The sequence below is a fragment of the Chiloscyllium plagiosum genome, unplaced genomic scaffold (assembly GCF_037043375.1).
Source record: "Chiloscyllium plagiosum isolate Xiang-an unplaced genomic scaffold, Cpla_swu_hap1 HiC_scaffold_13, whole genome shotgun sequence".
Classification (NCBI taxonomy): domain Eukaryota; kingdom Metazoa; phylum Chordata; class Chondrichthyes; order Orectolobiformes; family Hemiscylliidae; genus Chiloscyllium; species Chiloscyllium plagiosum.
The window spans coordinates 43,864,166-43,884,610 of NW_028270151.1; the positions used below are offsets into that span (position 1 = coordinate 43,864,166).

General features: G+C 39.0%; 1 protein-coding gene across 7 annotated transcripts in view; it reads right to left on the reverse strand.

Moving 5' to 3' along the window:
• Positions 1 to 20,445, reverse strand: part of opa1 (OPA1 mitochondrial dynamin like GTPase) — a 160,610-nt gene that overhangs the window by 63,639 nt on the left and 76,526 nt on the right. For all 7 annotated transcript variants that reach the window (XM_043702260.2, XM_043702259.2, XM_043702258.2 and 4 more), the window contains 6 exons: positions 17,789 to 17,853; positions 17,633 to 17,709; positions 5,755 to 5,920; positions 4,857 to 5,009; positions 3,871 to 3,979; positions 2,330 to 2,409 (listed from right to left, as the gene is read on the reverse strand). In XM_043702260.2, the coding sequence (XP_043558195.2) occupies positions 2,330 to 2,409; positions 3,871 to 3,979; positions 4,857 to 5,009; positions 5,755 to 5,920; positions 17,633 to 17,709; positions 17,789 to 17,853 (650 nt within the window). The remainder of the gene's footprint in view (positions 1 to 2,329; positions 2,410 to 3,870; positions 3,980 to 4,856; positions 5,010 to 5,754; positions 5,921 to 17,632; positions 17,710 to 17,788; positions 17,854 to 20,445) is intronic.

Consider the following 20,445-nt stretch of genomic DNA (forward strand, 5'->3'; position numbering starts at 1 on the left):
AAGGTCTGCTTCCATGCTGTATGACTCTATGACTCTAAGTCCAAATGGGCCAAATAAGAGTTGACAACACTGTCTTTGTTATTGCCATTTCCAGTGCCAAGTGGTCTGCCAAGTTTCATTCCTTTCTTTAGGTTTTGTAGCAGTTTGATGCAATTAGGTGGCATGCTAGGCCACTTCAGAGTTGACCAGGTCAATTAAAAGTTGACCAGATTGCTGTGGGTCCAGAGTCATACATAGATCAGACCAAGTAAAGATGGCAGATTTCCTTCTCTAAAGGACACGAGTGAATTATCAGTGATGTGACAACCTTAGTTAATAGTTAATGCTGACATCAGAAATTTGTTTTTACAATTCTATTGTTACAACTTTACAATACACAAGTATTGCAGCTACAACAGCAGGTCAGAGACTAGGAGTCACATAGCAAGTAATTCACCTCCTCACTCTCCAAAGTCTGTCCACAATCTACAAGGTATAAGTCAGGAGTGTGATGGAATACTCATAACTTGCCAGGATACGTGCAGCTCCAACCATGCTCAAGCAGCTTGACACTGTTCAGGACAAAGCAGATCTCTTGATTGACACCACATCCAAAAACATTTACTCCTTCCACCACCGATGCTCACTAGATGCACTGCAGAAAGTCACCTTCGACAACACTTTCCAAATCCATGACCACCATCTTGAAGGACAGGGTCAACCAATATATGGGAACACCTCAATCATCCTCAAGTTCTCCTCCAACCTAGTCATTGTTTTGTCTTGGAAATATATCATTGTTAGTTCAATGTCACTGGGTTAAAATGGTGGAACTCCCTCCCTAATAGTATTGTGCGTCCACCTAAGTCAAATGGACTGTAGCAGCTCAAGGAGGCAGCTCACTGTCATCTTCTCAAGAACAATTACAGATAGCTAATAAATGCTGGCTGAGTTAGTGACGTCCATAATCTGTGACTGAATTTTAAAAAAGTCTCAAGACCTCAGGAAGGATTCTTTAATCTGCTCACCTGCCCTTTTTATGTAGTTCTGGCTGTTAATTAATTGTCCAGCAGGTGGCATTAATAGCATGCTCATGATATGCATACTTTGACACCATACTCCCTTAATCTCATGTCATAACTTCCAGAACATGGGACCTTATTTTTTTCGCCCAAGTAATCTGTTTACTTTTGGCATACATCACTATTTCTGATTTGCGCCACCATTCCTTTTCTTTCTTCCATATTCATGCAAAGGGTGGCACTTGTATGGAATGAGCTGCTGGGGAAGTGCTCAAGGCTAATACAATTGCACCATTTAAAAGACATCTGGATGGGTATATGAATAGGAAGGGTTTGGAGGGATATATGCCAGGTGCTGGCTGGTGGGACTAGATTGGGCTGGGATATCTGGTCGGCATGGACAAGTTGGACTGAAGGGTCTGTTTCTGTGCTGTACATCTCTATGACTCTATACCCCCAACACACACACAATTCTGCATTTTGGGTAACTGCATTTTTCTATGACAACTATCAACTCCCAAACATTTATATGTTAACAATATTTACTTGACAATCTTCAGCAGACCCAATCTTTCCTACCTATTCTTAGATTGTCCTTTCCAAAAATGTTTTCACTCATCTGCAATACAGCATCATCTGTAATTCCACAAGACCAGTAAACACAAACTTCACAAATGTAACTTAGCGTTTCCTTTGAAGCTTAACATATCAAGGAATACTCACATTCAATGGGACTGACACAAAGCACTGCTATTGTTCTATTATAATCTTTATAAATTTTAACTGAAGCTATGAAATTGATAAAAGTATAAATTTCTGGTCCACAATATAGAAACTTGAACAGCAAATCACAATATACATTAACACCATAATGAATTTAAAGCAAAATCTGTCTGCAATTTCTGCTTTCACAGGAGTACACTTTCATGCAACCTCAGAGTATATACTTGCAGACATGAATTGATATGTAACATGTGCACCCTTTTCATGTAGGTTAAGTGCAAGAACTTTTAGAACAACATTTTTGAGCAACATACTGAATTTGAGAAAACTCCATCCTTTAATTTCATCTTTCTGTTCCCAAAAGTGTATTGAGTACAGAAGCGATCTAATAACCGGTTGCTGGGGCTTAAGCAAAGAAAAACATTCACATCTTCAAGCTCGGACCTTCTATCAAATATGTAATTTATTTTCAAATGTGGAAATACAGGGGCAAAGCAATTAGCTGTCCCTATTTTCTGCTCAGTTAGCCCTTATGCATATTGTCTCAATTATTAGAAGAATGAGGAATTAGCAAATGCTAAATATATTAAATGCATTTATCTCACCTGTTCCTTAGATTGTGATTTCCAGTAAAACCACCTTTCTTGCCAATTTGGTCCCACCATATCACGAATAATAGACTCAGCTATTAAGACAACGAGGAATACATGATTAGAATGATATCCCTCACGTTAACTATTCTCATTGCATTTAGATACTCTCTTGTGCACGATTTAAAATGTGGCATTGATAATGAAACATACAGAACTATTTTCATCTGTGCTTTCTTAACTCTAAGCTGCACCAGCAGAAATATAAAACCAAATTTGGTTTCCTTTCTTTTCATGCACAGCTAGAGCACGATCCCAGAAAAAGTTATCTTTTCTTTTCCACTTCTCAAGAGAAGATCTCACAGCTATTTTACTGGATCAAGTTAATGAAACTACAATAAAATCACATTTTCTTTAATTTCCAATCTTATAGTTACTGTAACATTGATCGTTTTATGGCTTCAGAAGACATATCAACAAAGACTAATTTGTGTAGTTTGATTTGCATTGGTCTTTTATTTACAAAGAATGATGGCAATCAATTATGTTCTTTTTATTTGCTGGTTAGACTCTATTACAGGCTCATGCGAAGGCAGAAAGTCAGGGTTGGTGAAGGAAGAAAACATTCACATTCTTTCAAAAAGAGAGCAAGCTTTGGAACAAGGAAAAGTTGTAATGAAGTAATGATCATCACAGAAATACAAATAGCTCAACATTCTTGTCTACAGGGTAAGCAATGTGGTGATGAAGGGTTTAAAAAAGTAGAGTAGAATTAAGGAGTCGACTAGAATAAAAGGAAGGAATTTTGTTGAAATTGACAGGGAAATGGAAAGGAACAGGTTACGATATAATGAGTATTTTGAGACAAAACCATGATAAAGATCAACATATCAATAAAATTGATTCAAATCTGAGTGGAAATGCCAAAGCATAAAACATTGAAACAAAATTGCAGAGTTAGAAGCATTATACAGCATACCATATTGTTACTTCCAGATTTAGTGGAAATGATTGGAAGCTTATTATTGTTAATTTATAAAAATTTCAGAAGAAATAAGGAGCAAATACTTATATGTTTATTGAGCAGGGGAGAGAGAGAACAATATTGGTGAGGCATTTTGTTCCAAAATCACAAGGCAAGGATATGCCAGGGATATTGCATTAAAACAGAATCCATGCAGAGAGAGTGTTAAGGAACAGAATGAAGGAGATCCTCTATGAACAGCCAAACATCTGAAGACATGTAAAGTTGTTTAACATTTTAAAATCCTTTGTTTTTGCACAAAACCAATATTAAATTTGAAGGTCTATTCGTTTGCAGAAAATTTGAGTTAAATTAAATGTATGGATAAACAGAAATGCTACCTTATGTACTTTCTGACATTTGTACTCATATAAGATCAGGAAGCAAAGCAATATGGTGAAAATGCCAACATCCTGAATTTTTTTTAAATACATTTTAGATGTTAATATTAGTCATGAAATGGTACAGCCTACTTTAAGACAATGCAGTAATCACTAACAAACTGAAATCACATGAAATTTTAGAAACATACTGTCTCGAAGACGGGCTTGCAATGTTTCTTCCAGGAAATGGATTGCTGCATCCCATTGCTGTTTGTCAGATATAGAACGATCCTCTAAAGCATTGTGCTGGATGACTCGCTACAGAAACACAAAGATAATAATTAAATAAGAGTCAAGAAATCAAAAGCCAAACAAATCTGATATATTTTCAGTAAGTTTTAAGTTTCAAGATACAGGGGGACTCCAATTTACAAATGCCCAACTTATGAATGCTCATACTTGCGAATAAGATCCCATCCAGGGGTGCAATTTTAAAGATTTGGTATACAAATATTTCTTGTACTTAAGAACAGTTATTTTATAATATCTTAAATAGCGGTCTGACTTGTGCACAAACCGACTGGACTTCCCAGTTCAGTATCATCCTTCCCAGACTGACAAGGAAGATGTTTTCGTAACTATACCTAATTATAGTAATCTGGTATCATAAGCTGCAATTTCCAGCAGCTCAACTAAGCATCAAGAAAACGTATCAAGTGTGGACCATCTTACTTAAATGATGGTCAAGTTGATATTTGCCAGTGCAACTTTTCTACTCAAGATACTGATCTGACAAGTAGGGTCACATCCTCAACTCAAAATACAATTTGGGATATTTACATCTTGAATGACTGCAAATAGTTAACATGTGGCAAATTTAATATTGATATTAAAAATGCACTAACGCTTATTGATCTAAAATGACTCCATGTAAAATAAGACAAATTTGTAAATGTTGAAACAGGAAGTTCTGAAATAGTAATCGCTTCTTATTTTGGATTTTTAATTTTATATTACTAAGAATATCAAAAATATTAATCATATAACCATGGATTACATGTTAAACATTAGGACACATGCAAATTTATAAATTAAACTGCTGATAATATAATAGTGAGACATTCCTTAACTATACCAATTTAATTGAGATCTTTTTGAGTCAAAATAATTACTACAAAATCAGATGTTGCTGTACCAGACTGTCTTCAGCCTGCTCATTCCATTTGTGTCGTTTTATACTTTCATCTTTAACAGCTTGTTTTAGTTTATCAAAGATATCATCATGGTCCTTCCCCTTGTGTTCCGACATAAAACGAGCAAACTCATCCTCCAATGTTTCCCAAGCAACCTGTGAGCAAGAACGCAATAGGAGAAGTAAGTTTACTAAAACTAAAATCATGGCAAAATGATTGATCATATCACACTTAATTTACAGTCATTAACATTAACTGCACATAACACATTAGATATTAGACATACCCGTAAAATGTGAAGTAAAATGTTCAAAATGAGAAATCTATGATAAATATTGAGTTATGTTTAAACTTCAATTAATAAACTTAAATACAAAATTATGTCTCAATCTTTTAACCTTTATCCAATTTAATTAGTAACTTTACAATTCCCAATTTTCATGACATTCCTTTAGGCTGAGAAGCATAATACATGCTGGACAAACTCTTTAAACAGTTGGTCATTCTACCAAGGATGTCAACAGCTATGAAATTATAGTCATGTCTGATTTAATGTTACTAGGATTGGCAGGGAATAAGGATAAAAAGTACGAAGACAGATTTTAAAAAATAGAAACTAAGGCAGAAAACAAAAAAGAAAGAAAGAAAGAAAGAAAGAAAGATTACACAAGTCAAAATAATTGTCTTTACGTGACATATATTGATACGGTTGATTGTGGTGATAAAAGTGCTATACAGATTTAAGATTTTTATTCAGAGATAAATTCCAAATGCATTTCTTTCAGCTCTCAAAGTATCTTATTTGTTGTCAGGCTTCAGTTTTGTCAAAACAACCAAACTTAATTTAATAGATAGGTAAGCGCAATAAGAATGACTGCACACTTTCAAACTGATTCGAACCTCTACTGCTTTGTGAGGTAGTTGCTTGTCAGTCCACTGTTTGAGTTTGATGTCTACTGTAGTATTGAATGTGCCCGAATTCTCAGACTGAGCAGCAGGAAGGTAAATGTTCTCTAGTACATGTGTCGAGACTCTTTCCCATAGCTTCCGTTGTAGAATCTCTTCCCTAAAAAGCAAATTGATAAATAATTTAAATAAACCAAGTCTGTTGTTAAATTTACAGCACAGCAGATTAAGGCTAACATATGGGTAGATCAAGAGAATACATCTATTGAGAATATATCAAAAATCTTGCATTTCCAGCACACAAACCTTGCTTCATATGGTCACAATATTTGATCACACTTTTATTCATATATGCAATTTTGCATGTCAAACTATCCTATTCAATTTTACTATGTGAGCTGTCAAAATATAATTGTAGGCATTGACTGTAGTTAGGAAAAGCTGCCATAGTCTCAGCAGACCACAGAGCTACTCTGGGCGAGGGGGAGAGGGGGCTGAGTGGAGAGTGCAAGAGAGACAACTGGTGGTGAGTTTAACCTGAAGGTCACCATGCCTCAGGCAAGGGGACAAGGTTGAGAAGGTAGGACTTTCATGGTAACTGCAGTTGTTGTGGAAATTGAACCCATGCTATTGGTGTCATTGTTCATTACAAACCAGCCATCCAGCCAATTACCCCTCTTCGACTGCAGGTACAGCATCCCTATGAAGCAAATTGCTTGAAACTTCTCTGTCAATCTATCACAAGCTGGAATTTTTAAAAAATCACCCGACAGTGTGCAAGATCATGGGCAATTTAGTGTTCATTCATAGGTTGCACAACAAGACCAAACTGAAAAGTGCACCCAGACTTAAAAGTGAACTAAAAAAAACCCTCAAAATTAAACTTCTTACAACTGACAAGTAATTAGCTCCTTAACTTATCTGTGAAATGTCTTAAAGCAGTCTGCCCAATGAGAGTGCGTATAAGGGAAGAAAGTTAGGAGTGCAGATGCTGGAGATCAGAGTCAAAAAGTGTGGCACTGGAAAAGTACAGCAGGTCAGGCAACGTCTGAGCAGCAGACGACTCATCATGTTGGGCATAAGCCCTTCATCAGGAATGTGTATACACACTAGAGCACGAATAAGTCCCATGACAGATTATCTCCATTCTCAAAATTGTCACACACAAGGTTTGGAATCAGTGCAGAAGCAAAAAGATGCAACCGTAAAAATTTCAAGCATGAATTTCGTGTCCCTTAAAAATTATTAACAGGACACTTTAAGCAACTGCAATATCAACATAATTATGTGGGAAGAACAGTGCTTTGAATTCTCCTAAGAGGATCCAAATCTTGTAATTCATAACTTTTTCTATATTATAGGAGGTTCCCATCGAGTATTTACACAAGCCAACACAAACATTGATTATATTGCAGATGCTAATAATTTGAAAAAGATAAAAGGAAATGCACCAAGATTCTTGTACATAATTAAGTTTATGTTTAATTTTACGATATGTGTAGTTAACATAAATACATGAAAAATGTGTGAAAATTGAACCCCTTTTTAATCATTTTGCCAGTGTTGCACATTTCAAATCAATGCATCCAGTTGCAAAGTGTTCACATTTTAATGTCAGCTTCTGTCACCAATTTCACCATACTAAAGTGTATCGTTAAATTATTAAACAGTAATCCATCAACTGTTTGTCAGTCTAACATTCCCAACTAACTGCTTATGCATCAATACAATTATTAGAAAGATAGCCACCAACTTTGATGAACTTTTAACTTTTGCTTGAAAGCAAGACAGAAAAGAAAGATCTCTCAAGAATCGCAGGTGACCCACAGGACCAATACGATTCTCCACAAGGTCTCTGCCCTCAGCACAACACTGTAGGGCAACAAAATCTGGACAATTTACCCCTACAAAATAACAAAGGTTCATTAATTTCCATCTCCAGTGTCTCTACAGTGCAACCTTGGCATCACATGGATGAAGTCAGCAATGAAGCAATCCTTTCTAAGGCAAACATGCTAAGCATGCTACCATTGATCAGATGAAAAGGTGGCTTTGTTGACTTGGACATTTGCACAGAACGCAGGGTGGTTGCATCTCTAACATCTCTAGCAAGAATAGAAGCATGAATTACTCTCTAAACGGTGAGAAAATTCGTAAAGCCAAAGTACAGAGGGATCTGGGAGTGCTAGTTGAGGATTCTCTAAAGGTAAACATACAGGTTAAGTCCGTGATTAAGAAAGCGAATGCAATGTTGTCAATTATCTCAAGAGGGTTGGAATATAAAAGCACTGTTGTGCTACTGAGACTTTATAAAGCTCTGGTTAGGCCCCATTTGGAGTACTGTGTCCAGTTTTGGTCCCCACACCTCAGGAAGGACGTACTGGCACTGGAGCATGTCCAGCGGAGATTCACACGGATGATCCCTGGAATGGTAGGTCTAACATATGAGGAACGGCTGAGGATCCTGGGATTGTATTCATTGGAGTTTAGAAGATTAAGGGGAGATCTAATAGAAACTTACAAGATAATACATGACTTGGAGAGAGTGGACGCTAGGAAATTGTTTCCATTAGACGAGGTGACTAGGACCCGTGGACACAGCCTTAGAATTAGAGGGGGTAAATTCAGAACAGAAATGCGGAGCCATTTCTTCAGCCAGAGAGTGGTGGGCCTGTGGAATTCATTGCCACAGATTGCAGTGGAGGCTGGGACGCTAAATGTCTTCAAGGCAGAAATTGATAAATTCTTGATGTCACAAGGAATTAAGGGCTACGGGGAGAATGTGGGTAAGTGGAGTTGAAATGCCCATCAGCCATGATTGAATGGCAGAGTGGACTCGATGGGCCGAATGGCCTTACTTCCGCTCCTATGTCTTATGGTCTTATCTTGTACAGGTAGATAGACTATACAAAGAGATCAGCAGAGCACCCAAACCTCCAACTCAAGGATGCTGTCAAAGGGCATGAAAGCTATCAATATCAATCAGGACAAGTGGGGAAATTCCTGTTAATGTTCAATGAAAATAGCAATAGCAGCTGTGGGTGGGTGCTTGCCATCACCACGACATTTGGTTTCAAATGGTCCAAACAAGGCATCAGTAGCAGCAAAGAACAACTTCACGTATGGCAGACTTTGTTCTCCCAAAGTCACTTTGCTCAGTCATCAGAAGGAGGGCAGCAGATAATCTCATGTGACTCCATCAAAGTACTGAGGCTGCATTCTATCATCATTCAATGGGAGAAGGGTGTAAACCAGTAAACACAACAGCAGGCCAAACTGGGCTCATTGTCACATTTTATCTTGACAAGAATAGATTATCTCAACACGTGCTTAATGAAATACTTCATTTTTTCAATTTAAGATGATTAATTTGGAGAATTAATTATCAATAGAAAACTTCAAAGATATAATTTTATAATGTTCCATGTTAAAATAACTTTACAACTCACTTTTCCGTATTTCCCTTTGATCACAGGACACAATCACCATCAGCTGATTCTACACTTGTACGAACTGCTTACAAATGCTAAAAGTTAATGCCTGCCACTGTTCCATTCAGCTGCATTGGTGGGCCCAAAATTGATTGTTTTTTTAAACTAAGTCCCTTGGGTAAAATACCAGTACATTCGATTCGTAACAACATGAACACTGGCCAGTAAGTGAATATACTAACAAGATAGCAAACACAATAACAAGCACTGTACAATTCATCATCAAATTGATTCAGCAACACTGATCTATTTCCTTCTCATTCTTTGAAAGTTATTAATCTATCACAGATTCCCAAAACAATCAAGTACTTTCTTAAGGGACAGATTTAAATCCTTTGCAAGCTACCTAAAATATTTCACTTCATACAATTAATCAATAGGACTATTACAAATTAAGCTAGTATTTAACCCTTCAACTCAATTTTATAGGTTAGGCTTATAGAATTGAAGATTAACTACTTTGTAGTTGTTTTGGGGAAAACTGTAAACTGGTTCTAACAATATAGAAAACAAATGCTGGATTACATAACCTTTTGTTCTGACATTTCAAAAACTTCAAAAGGTAATACAGAAAGGAAAGATTTTAGAAGAAACTGTAAATTGGAGTAATCTGTTACAAAATAAGTGAACGAGCACTGCTAAATTTGAATTATGTCTTCTGATGTTATCTTGCAGTACTCAATTGCACAAATAATGAAAGAAAATATTTTTCCACGATATAACTAGTCTAAATTAAAATGTCTTCTTACATTGAAATACGAACACATCTAAACACAACTTTTAATTTGAAGTTGCTTAAAAAAAATTAATCATTAAGTAGTACATTCTCAACTCACTGTTATTTATGCTACTTAAATGAATTGTCCAAAGATTACTGTTACGTACAAAAAAAAAGAATTTTCAAAGACAAAACCCCAATAATATAGAGTCATGGAGTCATAGAGATGTTGAGCACGGAAACAGACCCTTTGGTCCAACTCGCCCATGCTTACCAGATATCCCAACCTAATCTATTCCCATATGCCAGCACTTGGGCCATATCCCTCTAAATCCAAATGCCTTTTAAATGCTGTAATTGTACCAGTCTCCACCACTTCCTCTGGCAGCTCATTCCATACATTTCTGTGTGAAAAAAGTTGCCCCTTAGGTCCCTTTTATATCTTTCCCATTTCGCCTTAAACCTGTGCCCTCTAGTTCTGGACTCCCCAACCCCAGGGAAAAGACCTTGTCTATTTATCCTATCCATGCCCCCACATTTTTCAAGGGTTCAAACTTCCTCTGTCAATTCATTTGTTGGTTATGTGAGTAACTTTCATTAGGAAACAAAATATTCAACTCAGGTTCCACAGACCATAAGACATCTCAGCAGAAATAGGCTATTCAGTCTGTTGAGTCTGCTTTGTTATTCAAAGGAATCATGACAAATTTGATCATTCTTATCTTCACAACCTTTGCTTTTCTTACTGATTTAATAATCTACCTCAGCATTGAATACACTTGATGACCAAGCCTCTACAGCCTCCTGCGGTAAATAAATTCCTTGGATTGACAAACTCAGAAAAGAGTTCTCATCACTGTTTTAAATGGTGATCCCTTACTGTGAAATTATGCCTTCTAGTCCTAGACTCCTCCACAAGAGGAAACAACTCATCCTCACCTACCCTGTCTAGCATCCCACAAGGATTTTATATGTTTCAATAAGGTTTCCAAACTTCTTCTAAACTCCAATCAGAACAAGCCCAACCTGCTTAACTTCAACTTATAAGAAAATCCCTCCATATCCAAAACCAACTGCGTGAACCTTTGGTGGATTGCCTCCAATACCATTATACTTTTTCTTAGATAAGGAGACCAAAACGTTTCACAGTATTCTAGATGTGGTCTGACTTGTGCCTTGTATAGTTTTAGCAAGACCTTCCTTTTTTTATATTCTTTGCCCTTTGAAATAAAGGCCAGACTACTTGCACTCCTTATTACTTTATGGCTTTTTGTGATTCATGAATAAGGACCTCAAAATCATAGAATCTCTACAATGTGGCATAGGTTATCGAGTTTACATCGACCTTCCCAATAGCAGCACAGTCAGACCCACACCCCCTACCCTATCCCTGTAATTCCCATGGCTAATCCACCAAAGCCTGCACATCCCTGGTCGTTATGGGCAATTTAGCATGGCCAACCCACCTACCCTGCATAGCTTTGGACTGTGGGAAGAAACCAGAATATCCAGAAGAAATCCATGCAGTCACAGTACAATGTGCAAACTCCACACAGTTGTCGGAAGACGGAATGAACCTGGGTCGAAAGTGTGGTGCTGGAAAAACACAGCATCTAAAGAGCAGGAGAATCAACATTTTGGACACAAGCCCTTCATCAGGAATGAGCCTCCCAGAATGAACCTGGGACTGCGAGGCAGCATGCTTACCACTGAGCCACCGTGCCACTCCATTGCTGTGATTTCTGCAGTCTTTCCCACTTAAGTAATATTCACTCTTCTATTCTTCTTGTCAAAGCACAATCTCATTTTCTCATGTTATATTTTATCTGCCAAATTTTTGCCCACTCAATTAACATATCTATAACTCTCTGTAGACTATGCCATCCTCACTACTTGAGTACCCATCTATTTTTGTCTCAACTATAAATCTGGAATTAGTACCTTTACTTCCCTCATCCAACTCATTTTTAGTATATTAATTAATACACATAGTAAATAATTCAGGTCCCGATCTTTGCAATATTCTACTAATTACAAGTTGTTATCCTAAATATGCCCTTTTTACCCAACTCTATTAGGTGGCCAATCCTCTGTTGTAAGACCATAAAGAAGCAGGAACAGGAGTAGGACATTTGGCTGCTTAAGTCTGCTCTGCCATTCAATAGGATCATGGCGCATCTGACATTCCTAGTTTTTCCCATAATCTTTGAATCTCCAACTGATTAAGAATCGATTTCATCCTTAAATATACACAAGGACTCTGCCCTCACAGCTCGTCATGGCAAGGATGTCCAAAGACTGTCAACTCTCAGAGAAGAAATTTCCCATCTCAGTCCTAAATTGGCACTCCTTTATTCTGAGACCATGCCAATTGGTCCTAGATGCTCCCATGAGGGGAAACATCCTCTCAACATTTATCCAGGAAAGCCTCTTAAGAATCCTATATGGCTTAATGACATCACCTCTCATTCTTCCAAACTTCAGTGAATAGAGTCCCAACCTATTTAGCCTCTGTTCATGAGACAATCCCGCCATACTAAGGATTAACCCAATGAAAGTTATCTGATCTGCCAAGGAAATGATATCTTTCCTTAAATAAGGGAACCAAAATTGCTCTCAGTACTCCAGGTGTAATCACCTTGACAGTTGCAGTGAGATCTTCCTACTGTTAAGCTTCAAACCCCTTGAAATAAGGGCTGACATTCCATTAGCCTTCCTGACCACTGGCTGCATCTGTGTGAGAGTTTTCTGTGTTTCACACACAAGTATCCCCAAGCCTCTTTGAACTTCAGCTCTCTGCAGTTTTCCCCCACTTGAATAATAGCTCTTTTATTCTCCCTTCCAAAGTGAACAACTTCACATTTTCTGCACTATACCCACTTGCCAACTTTTTGCCCACTTACTTAACATATCAATATCTCCGTAAACAGTCTTCATCCTCTTCACAACTTGCTTTCCACCTATTTGTGTGCTGGATCAATGTTACTATGGTAGCCCCAACAGCAAGAGCTCTTAGCAAGTAAGTTTATGTGCAGTACCTTATCAAAAATCCTTTCGCTAGTCAAATATATTACACTGACTGATCCCTCTTTGTCTAACTTGCATGTTCTCTGCTCAAAGTAATAAATCTGTCAGGCATGATTTCCTTTTCAATGGAGGCATGTTGACTCTATTTGATTATATTACACACTTCTAAATGCTCCATTATATCCTTTATAAAAAGCTTTAACATCTTCCCAATGACAGATGTTAAGATTAGATTAGATTAGATTACTTACAGTGTGGAAACAGGCCCTTCGGCCCAACCGCCCGCCGAAGCGCAACCCACCCATACCCCTACATTTACCCCTTACCTAACACTACGGGCAATTTAGCATAGCCAATTCACCTGACCTGCACATCTTTGGAGTGTGGGAGGAAACCGGAGCACCCGGAGGAAACCCACGCAGACACGGGGAGAACGTGCAAACTCCACACAGTCAGTCGCCTGAGGCGGGAATTGAACCCGGGTCTCTGGTGCTGTGAGGCAGCAGTGCTAACCACTGTGCCACCGCGCCGCCCACTGACCATTAAGTTAACTGACCATTGTTATGCCAGTTAGTGAATTCTCTGTGACTTTTCTAGAATCTAAGGTGTTTTGGAAGACTGCTATCGGTGGATCAGTGAAGTGCTTAAAATTGAATAAGTGCAGAAATTTTAATGTCTGTGCAAATGAACATCAATTAATGTGCCATACAAAATTGTGGAGTAATCAGTTAGTCTCACTGAGATTAAACACACCACACCTGCACTGAGCTAATCTAAACTGACATGGCTACTGCAAGCAGGCATCAGAGCCGCCCCGCATTTGCCACGGGACTATGCCTACATCGGTAAAACTATAGGAATTCATTTTGTGCTTTAAACGGCATCCGCAGCTTAAACCCACAGAACTCAGCAGCTGCCGGTCCGCCCACGTGACCGGGAGATGGGAGCCAGAGGACAGATCAAATCCACACTAGGCCAGACACTAACCATGACTCATAGACCGAAACTCCGGAGCTAATTAATATGGAAACCCATCTCCTAATCAAATCAAGAGACTGACTGAAACACACGCATATTCATCAATACAGAACCATCCTGACACAAAGGACAGGCATCCACCAGACAGGAACGAACAGACTAATACACACCAGCACCCCAAGGGAACAAAGGGGGGGTGCTAGTCTCCAGCCCTCACAGAGAGAGACAAGCAGATAGTACCCGGACCCGTTTACATAATCCAATTAGCACCCTATTGTGTGTACACTGCAACTCTCCTGGGACGGCAGGAAACCCACCATTTGCACCTACTCCAGCGATGATGGGGAACTATCATCCCATTCATACTCAAAATCCTCACATCCTGACAAAGAAAGGTATATAATGTGTAGCAGCGCGCGGGAACAGCAGAACAGCCGAGATTCGGACCTCGGTTGGTCTCCGCCGGTGTTACTGTATCAATAAACGTTACTGATTGTTGAACCGCACTCTGGGCTCGGACTGATATCATTTCATCCGCACTAACACTACGCACAGAGAAAAAGTTGCTTTACCAGAAATACCGATTTTCAAATGAAACGTTAAATCTCCACAATGAAATGGACATTTAGACACAGCTACATTATTTAAAGAACAAGGAGTTCTTCCAGGTACTAGCCACAATTCTTTCCTCAAACAATAAATCAAGTGAATTAACTGATTATTGGTAGAAGAAAGGGATGTTAAAAGTAATCTGTGTATGACGTACTTTGAGATATTATATTTAAAAACAAACACGATAAAGTACAACATGAATGCTGGCATTATGACTTAACTTTGTCAGGTTATGGAAAGAGGTAATACAGCATTTTCCACAAAGGGAAACAGAAGAAGCATTTTACCTTTTTTGTTTCAATGTGTGAAATGGCAATATGACAAAAGGCTGGTCAAGTAAATTATTCTTTGAGATCATTTGGGGACAATGCTCTTTCAGTTTATGAAAATCAACATAACTGAGGAACTTAAGGATAAGGTGTATTATGGCACATCATAGATGTGCTGCCAGATTAACCATGTAAAGTCAAAAGAAGATCCAAAGATTATGATGAATGGACACATATTTTTGCACTGATGGTGTCCTTCAAAAGTTTGACTTAACATTTCCCTTTGCATGCCAGATGTATGTTGTAAGGTATAAAAGTACGGAATTTACTATGGGATGAAAGGAGGAAAACATGATTTCATTCACCAGTTCTCACGTTCCTCTCCTCAAATTTTGGAAGTTATAAAAGAAAATTAAGCCTACAAATAATTTCCTTGCAAAAGTTTGGTTTACATATAGAATTCTGTAATATTGATTGTAAGACAATGCCTGAATGTACCATTCAAGATTAGGTATTTCTTCCAAAAGCAAAAGCTTTTCAGAAAGCAATTTCTCTACTGTCCTTTAACACAAAATGCCTCTCATTTTTTCATGGATTCAAAGTGCTTTCAGAAATGCTCTGGTGCAGAAGAAGCACTAAAACGCAGAAAGGTTAGCAGGGAATCCTTCTGAGAAGCAGTAATTTGCCAGAGACAGAACTTGCAGCATGCAATCTGAAAGAATTCTCACTTCAGACAGGAACTGGCTAATCAGATTGCCCTGTGCTCTATAGTTCTGGATTAGTGGTGCTGGAAGAGCACAGCAGTTCAGGCAGCATCCAAGGAGCAGCAAAATCGACGTTTCGGGCAAAAGCCCTTCATCAGGAATAAAGGCAGTGAACCTGAAGAGTGGAGAGATCAGCTGGAGGAGGGTGGGGGTGGGGAGAAAGTAGCATATAGTACAATGGGTGAGTGGGGGAGGGGATAAAGGTGATAGGTCAGGGAGGAGAGGGTGGAGTGGATAGGTGGAAAAGGAGATAGGCAGGTAGGACAGGTCCAGACAAGTCATGGGGATAGTGCTGAGCTGGAAGTTTGGAACGAGGGTGAGGTGGGGGAAGGGGAAATGAGGAAACTGTTGAAGTCCACATTGATGCCCTGGGGTTGAAGTGTTCCGAGGCAGAAGATGAGGCATTCTTCCTCCAGACGTCTGGTGGTGAGGGAGCGGCGGTGAAGGAGGCCCAGGACCTCCATGTCCTCGGCAGAGTGGGAGGGGGAGTTGAAATGTTGGGCCACGGGGCAGTGTGGTTGATTGGTGCGGGTGTCCCGGAGATGTTCCCTAAAGCGCTTTGCTAGGAGGCGCCCAGTCTCCCCAATGTAGAGGAGACTGCATCGGGAGCAACGGATACAACAAATGATATTAGTGGATATGCAAGTAAAACTTTGATGGATGTGGAAGGCTCCTTTAGTGCCTTGGATAGAAGTGAGGGAGGACGTGTGGGTGCAGGTTTTACAGTTCCTGCGGTGCCACCTCAGGAACTGTAAAACCTGTGCCCACACCTCCTTCACCGCTGCTCCCTCACCACCAGACGCCTGGAGGAAGAAAATCTCATCTTCTGCCTCGGAACACTTCAACCCCAGGGCATCAATGTGGACTTCAGCAGTGTCCTCATTTCCCCTTCTCCCACCTCATCCGAGTTCCAAACTTCCAGCTCAGCACTGTCCCCATGACTTGTCCGACCTGCCTATCTCCTTTTCCACCTATCCACTCTACTCTCTCCTCCCTGACCTATCACCTTCATCCCCTCCCCCACTCACCCATTGTACTCTATGCTACTTTCTCCCCACCCCCACCCTCCTCTATCTTATCTCTCCACGCTTCAGGCTCACTGCCTTTATTCCTGATGAAGGGCTTTTGCCCGAAACGTCGATTTCACTGCTCCTTGGATGCAGCCTGAACTGCTGTGCTCTTCCAGCACCACTAATCCAGAATCTGGTTTCCAGCATCTGCAGTCATTGATTTTACCTCTGTGCTCTAAAGTGTCAGCAATGGCAAGGGCAGCATTGGCAGGAACTGGGACAGCAAATAGCCATGGAGCCCTGGACCAGGGAAATGTAGGAGGTCTCACAATGGGGAGAAGAGGCATGGCCTGAGGGTCTTGATTTAATGGCCATGGTTTTTGGGAGTAGTTCTTGAAGGGTGATGTGCCAAGGCAGCTTGAGGAAGAAACCCTCATCCCTATCCACTACTCTCACCCAGAGGTGAGTGATCTGCCAGGATCCCCTCTGCTCTGAACACCACCTGCCAGCCTCAAATATGAGACCAGAGATGAAATGACCCTCTATGTGGCTGAGAATCGGCGGTATCCTACACCACTTAAAAATTGTAGACAGGTGAGAGGCAGGCAGCAGGAAGGCTACTCAGGGACTAAAATACCCTGTCCAAATTAGAATTGGATTCTTGAATATACGTAAACTAGGTTGAGACTTCCACGCTGGGACTATGACAGACCTTGTTTTTAACAGTTTAATGTTAAGGTGTTTCTGTTTCCTCTCTTCTAACATTAAAGGATTGGCAACTTGATGTGTGAAGCTTTGTTGCTGACTTTACTACAATCCATAGCAAAACAGTCAGTAAAGCATCTGTACTGAACATTATTTCTACACAGGTAGCAGGCTGACACTGACAGTTACAAGATAAAATTATTTATCTTTATTTTAATTATCATCATTTCAGTAGAACTGCATTGCTCTAAAAAGACAGGCACTTTATTTTTTCTGATAAAAAATAAAATAGCATTACCAGTGTTTCGGAGTAACCTGACTTAAGCTGATCACTTCATCCAGAATCTCATTCTTCGCTTTTTCATACAGTTCATTCTAACATAAAAAATACCAAGTTAGAAAGAAATATGAAATCACAAATACCCACTTTGATGTATTGAGAATTAAATGTTACCCTGTCTAGTTCCCTCAGCCGAGGATAGTTGTTCTTCCATTCAGTTTCAAGGTTAAATCGAGTAGCTAAAAATAAGAAAAATTAAAGAAATTAATTGCAATACATATTCAAATCCAAAGGTAAATGCAATCAAATTATCTGAACAGTGAAGTACACCTCTGTAATCAATCTAACTGCTACTTTAATATACACCTCTAGTAAATTAGAGCCAAAAATTGACAATTGAGAGAAAGGAGGTTACTTTTCTCTGCAGCAATTACCATGTAAAATCTAAAATGGTCAATGGTCTTCTGTATCCTCATTCAAATTGAATTCTTACTGTCCTGGAAATGGTCCGAAACTATAAGAGTGCTAAAACAATTATCTGCAATATTCTACATATTGACTTTCATCTGATATCCTTCTGAAATCTGGTGCCTGAAATTATTTATTGTGATCCAAAAGTCAACTAAATGCATGTAAAGCTGCATTCTTACTTTAATATATTATTTTTGTGCTTTCTCCTGAGATGTCATTACTGTCACATTATTCAAAAAAGAAACATTGCACTAATAACCCTTCAAAAAAAAAAGTCCAATAGTTTCAATTTTAAAATAGTCCTCTCAAGGGCATGGTATCAACTTTCTGAGCAGAAGACTCCCTGGAGCATCAGAGACTGAGGGGCAACCTTATAGAGGTTTAGAACATCATCAAGAGCTTGGAAAGGGTCTTTCCCCAAAGTTTGAGGAGTCCAAAACTAGAGGGCATAGCTTTAAGGTGATAGGGGAAAGATTTAAAAATGATCTAAGGATAAGATTGAGGTGCGTGTATGGAATGAGCTGCTAGGGGAAGTGGTGGAGGATGGTTCAATTACAACATTTAATGGGCATCTGGATGGTGTATGAACAGGAAGGGTTGAGAGAGATACGGGCCAAATACTGGCAAAACTGGAATGATTTGTTTAGGATATCTGATCGGCATGGTTGAATTGGACTGAAGCATCTGTTTCCATGCTGCATGTCTTTATGACTCTATTAATTTGATTTTTTTTTTCCGCAAACTAATAAATCAATCTGAATGATTACAATTAGTGGGTCTTTATAGATATTTTAGTTGAGCACAGTTGGCAGCATTCTTTGCTTCTGAGTCAGAGTTACATACTTGAATGCAGTCCAAGACTTAAGCAGATAGCTAGGTTGCTATGCCAGGATAGGACAAAAGGTGAATTGCAAAATCAAAGGTACAGTTAAATCAGTGCTGAACAACAGAAGATTCAAAAGTACACTTTAAAAACAGTTGGCCATTCTTTTTACTACAATCAATCTCTCTCCAAACAACATGGCCAAAAACAGATCAATTCAACATTCATCTGTTAACTTGTGCAGTTAGAAATGATTACATTTCGCTACAATAGCTACTTTATTTCAAAATCATTCATGATACACAAAGCACTGAGGACGCAAGACATGAATTACAAAATTATTTTGTATAGAACAGCTACATAAAACATTTTGATGCAAAGTAGAGCTGCCCACCAGAAAGTCTGTGATATTTATTTGCCCTTAAATTATCGCTCATTGTAGTGACTTGATATGGATAAATTCCATCATAGAAGAACACACTGCAAAACAGCTATTCACTTAACACAAAAACTACTGACCACTACAAAGCAAGTCCTCCTGGGATCTGTTAGATCAAAAGTTATTGAATTTGCATAGGGTTTCATTTCTCATCATGCAGAAGGTGTGTAATTTCTGCTGTACTTATATATCCTGCTGAATTCTGACCAAGGCTAGATTATGAGACATAGCACCATGCACAGAAATGATAGGAAACAGATGTATTCAGAGTAAAAAGATAAAGTTCTCTTTCTGGCACTTTTCATTGCTCTGTGTTACTTAGAGCTGATTTTGCAGTATCACACAATATGATAGCAAATTTCTATGGCCTAACCTCACTTTCTGGTTTATCATTAAATTCCTCAGTGCCAACTTCAGGTTATTTCAAGATGGTCCAAACTATAGGATTAGTCACCATGGCTTTCAAACATCATCTGCACATAATGTATACATATACTTATATAAGTGCACACGTCCCGCTCATCTCCTTGAAATCTATCAGGACAGATGGTCCAAGGATTGTCAATCCAATACAGATTGCCACTCCAGCCCTCCTTTTTCATGTAAGGGAGCTTCACATTTCTGATAGTAGATTCCTCTCATATCTCCCTCAAACATGCAATGACATACATCCATTCTGACAGTTCTCTCATAACACAGAACTGGCAGAGGAAGGTAAACCACACTCATTTTCACAGCAGCCAAATGCCGTATTCAAATTTAAAGGTCTTTACAGCCACTTTGACACCTGCTATCAAACTGAAAGTGCATGAGGCATTGATAATGTTAGACTGCTGGGAAGGTAGAGTGTCAGTTAAGTCAGGGAGAATAGGATGCCAGGTTAAAAGGGTAGAGTGTCTTTTGGGGTTAGGAGGTGGCAGCATATGCATGCATTCTGTTTTAGCTTATCTCAGTGCACAGGAAACAAAACCCTCTATGGATATCAAACCATCTCCAACAAATCAGGGAAATTACTTTATTCAGAGTGTTAAATAAAAATGCTTCAGTTATTTCCTCATGATATGAAAGTAACAAGGCCTTGACAAATCAACTTCCTTC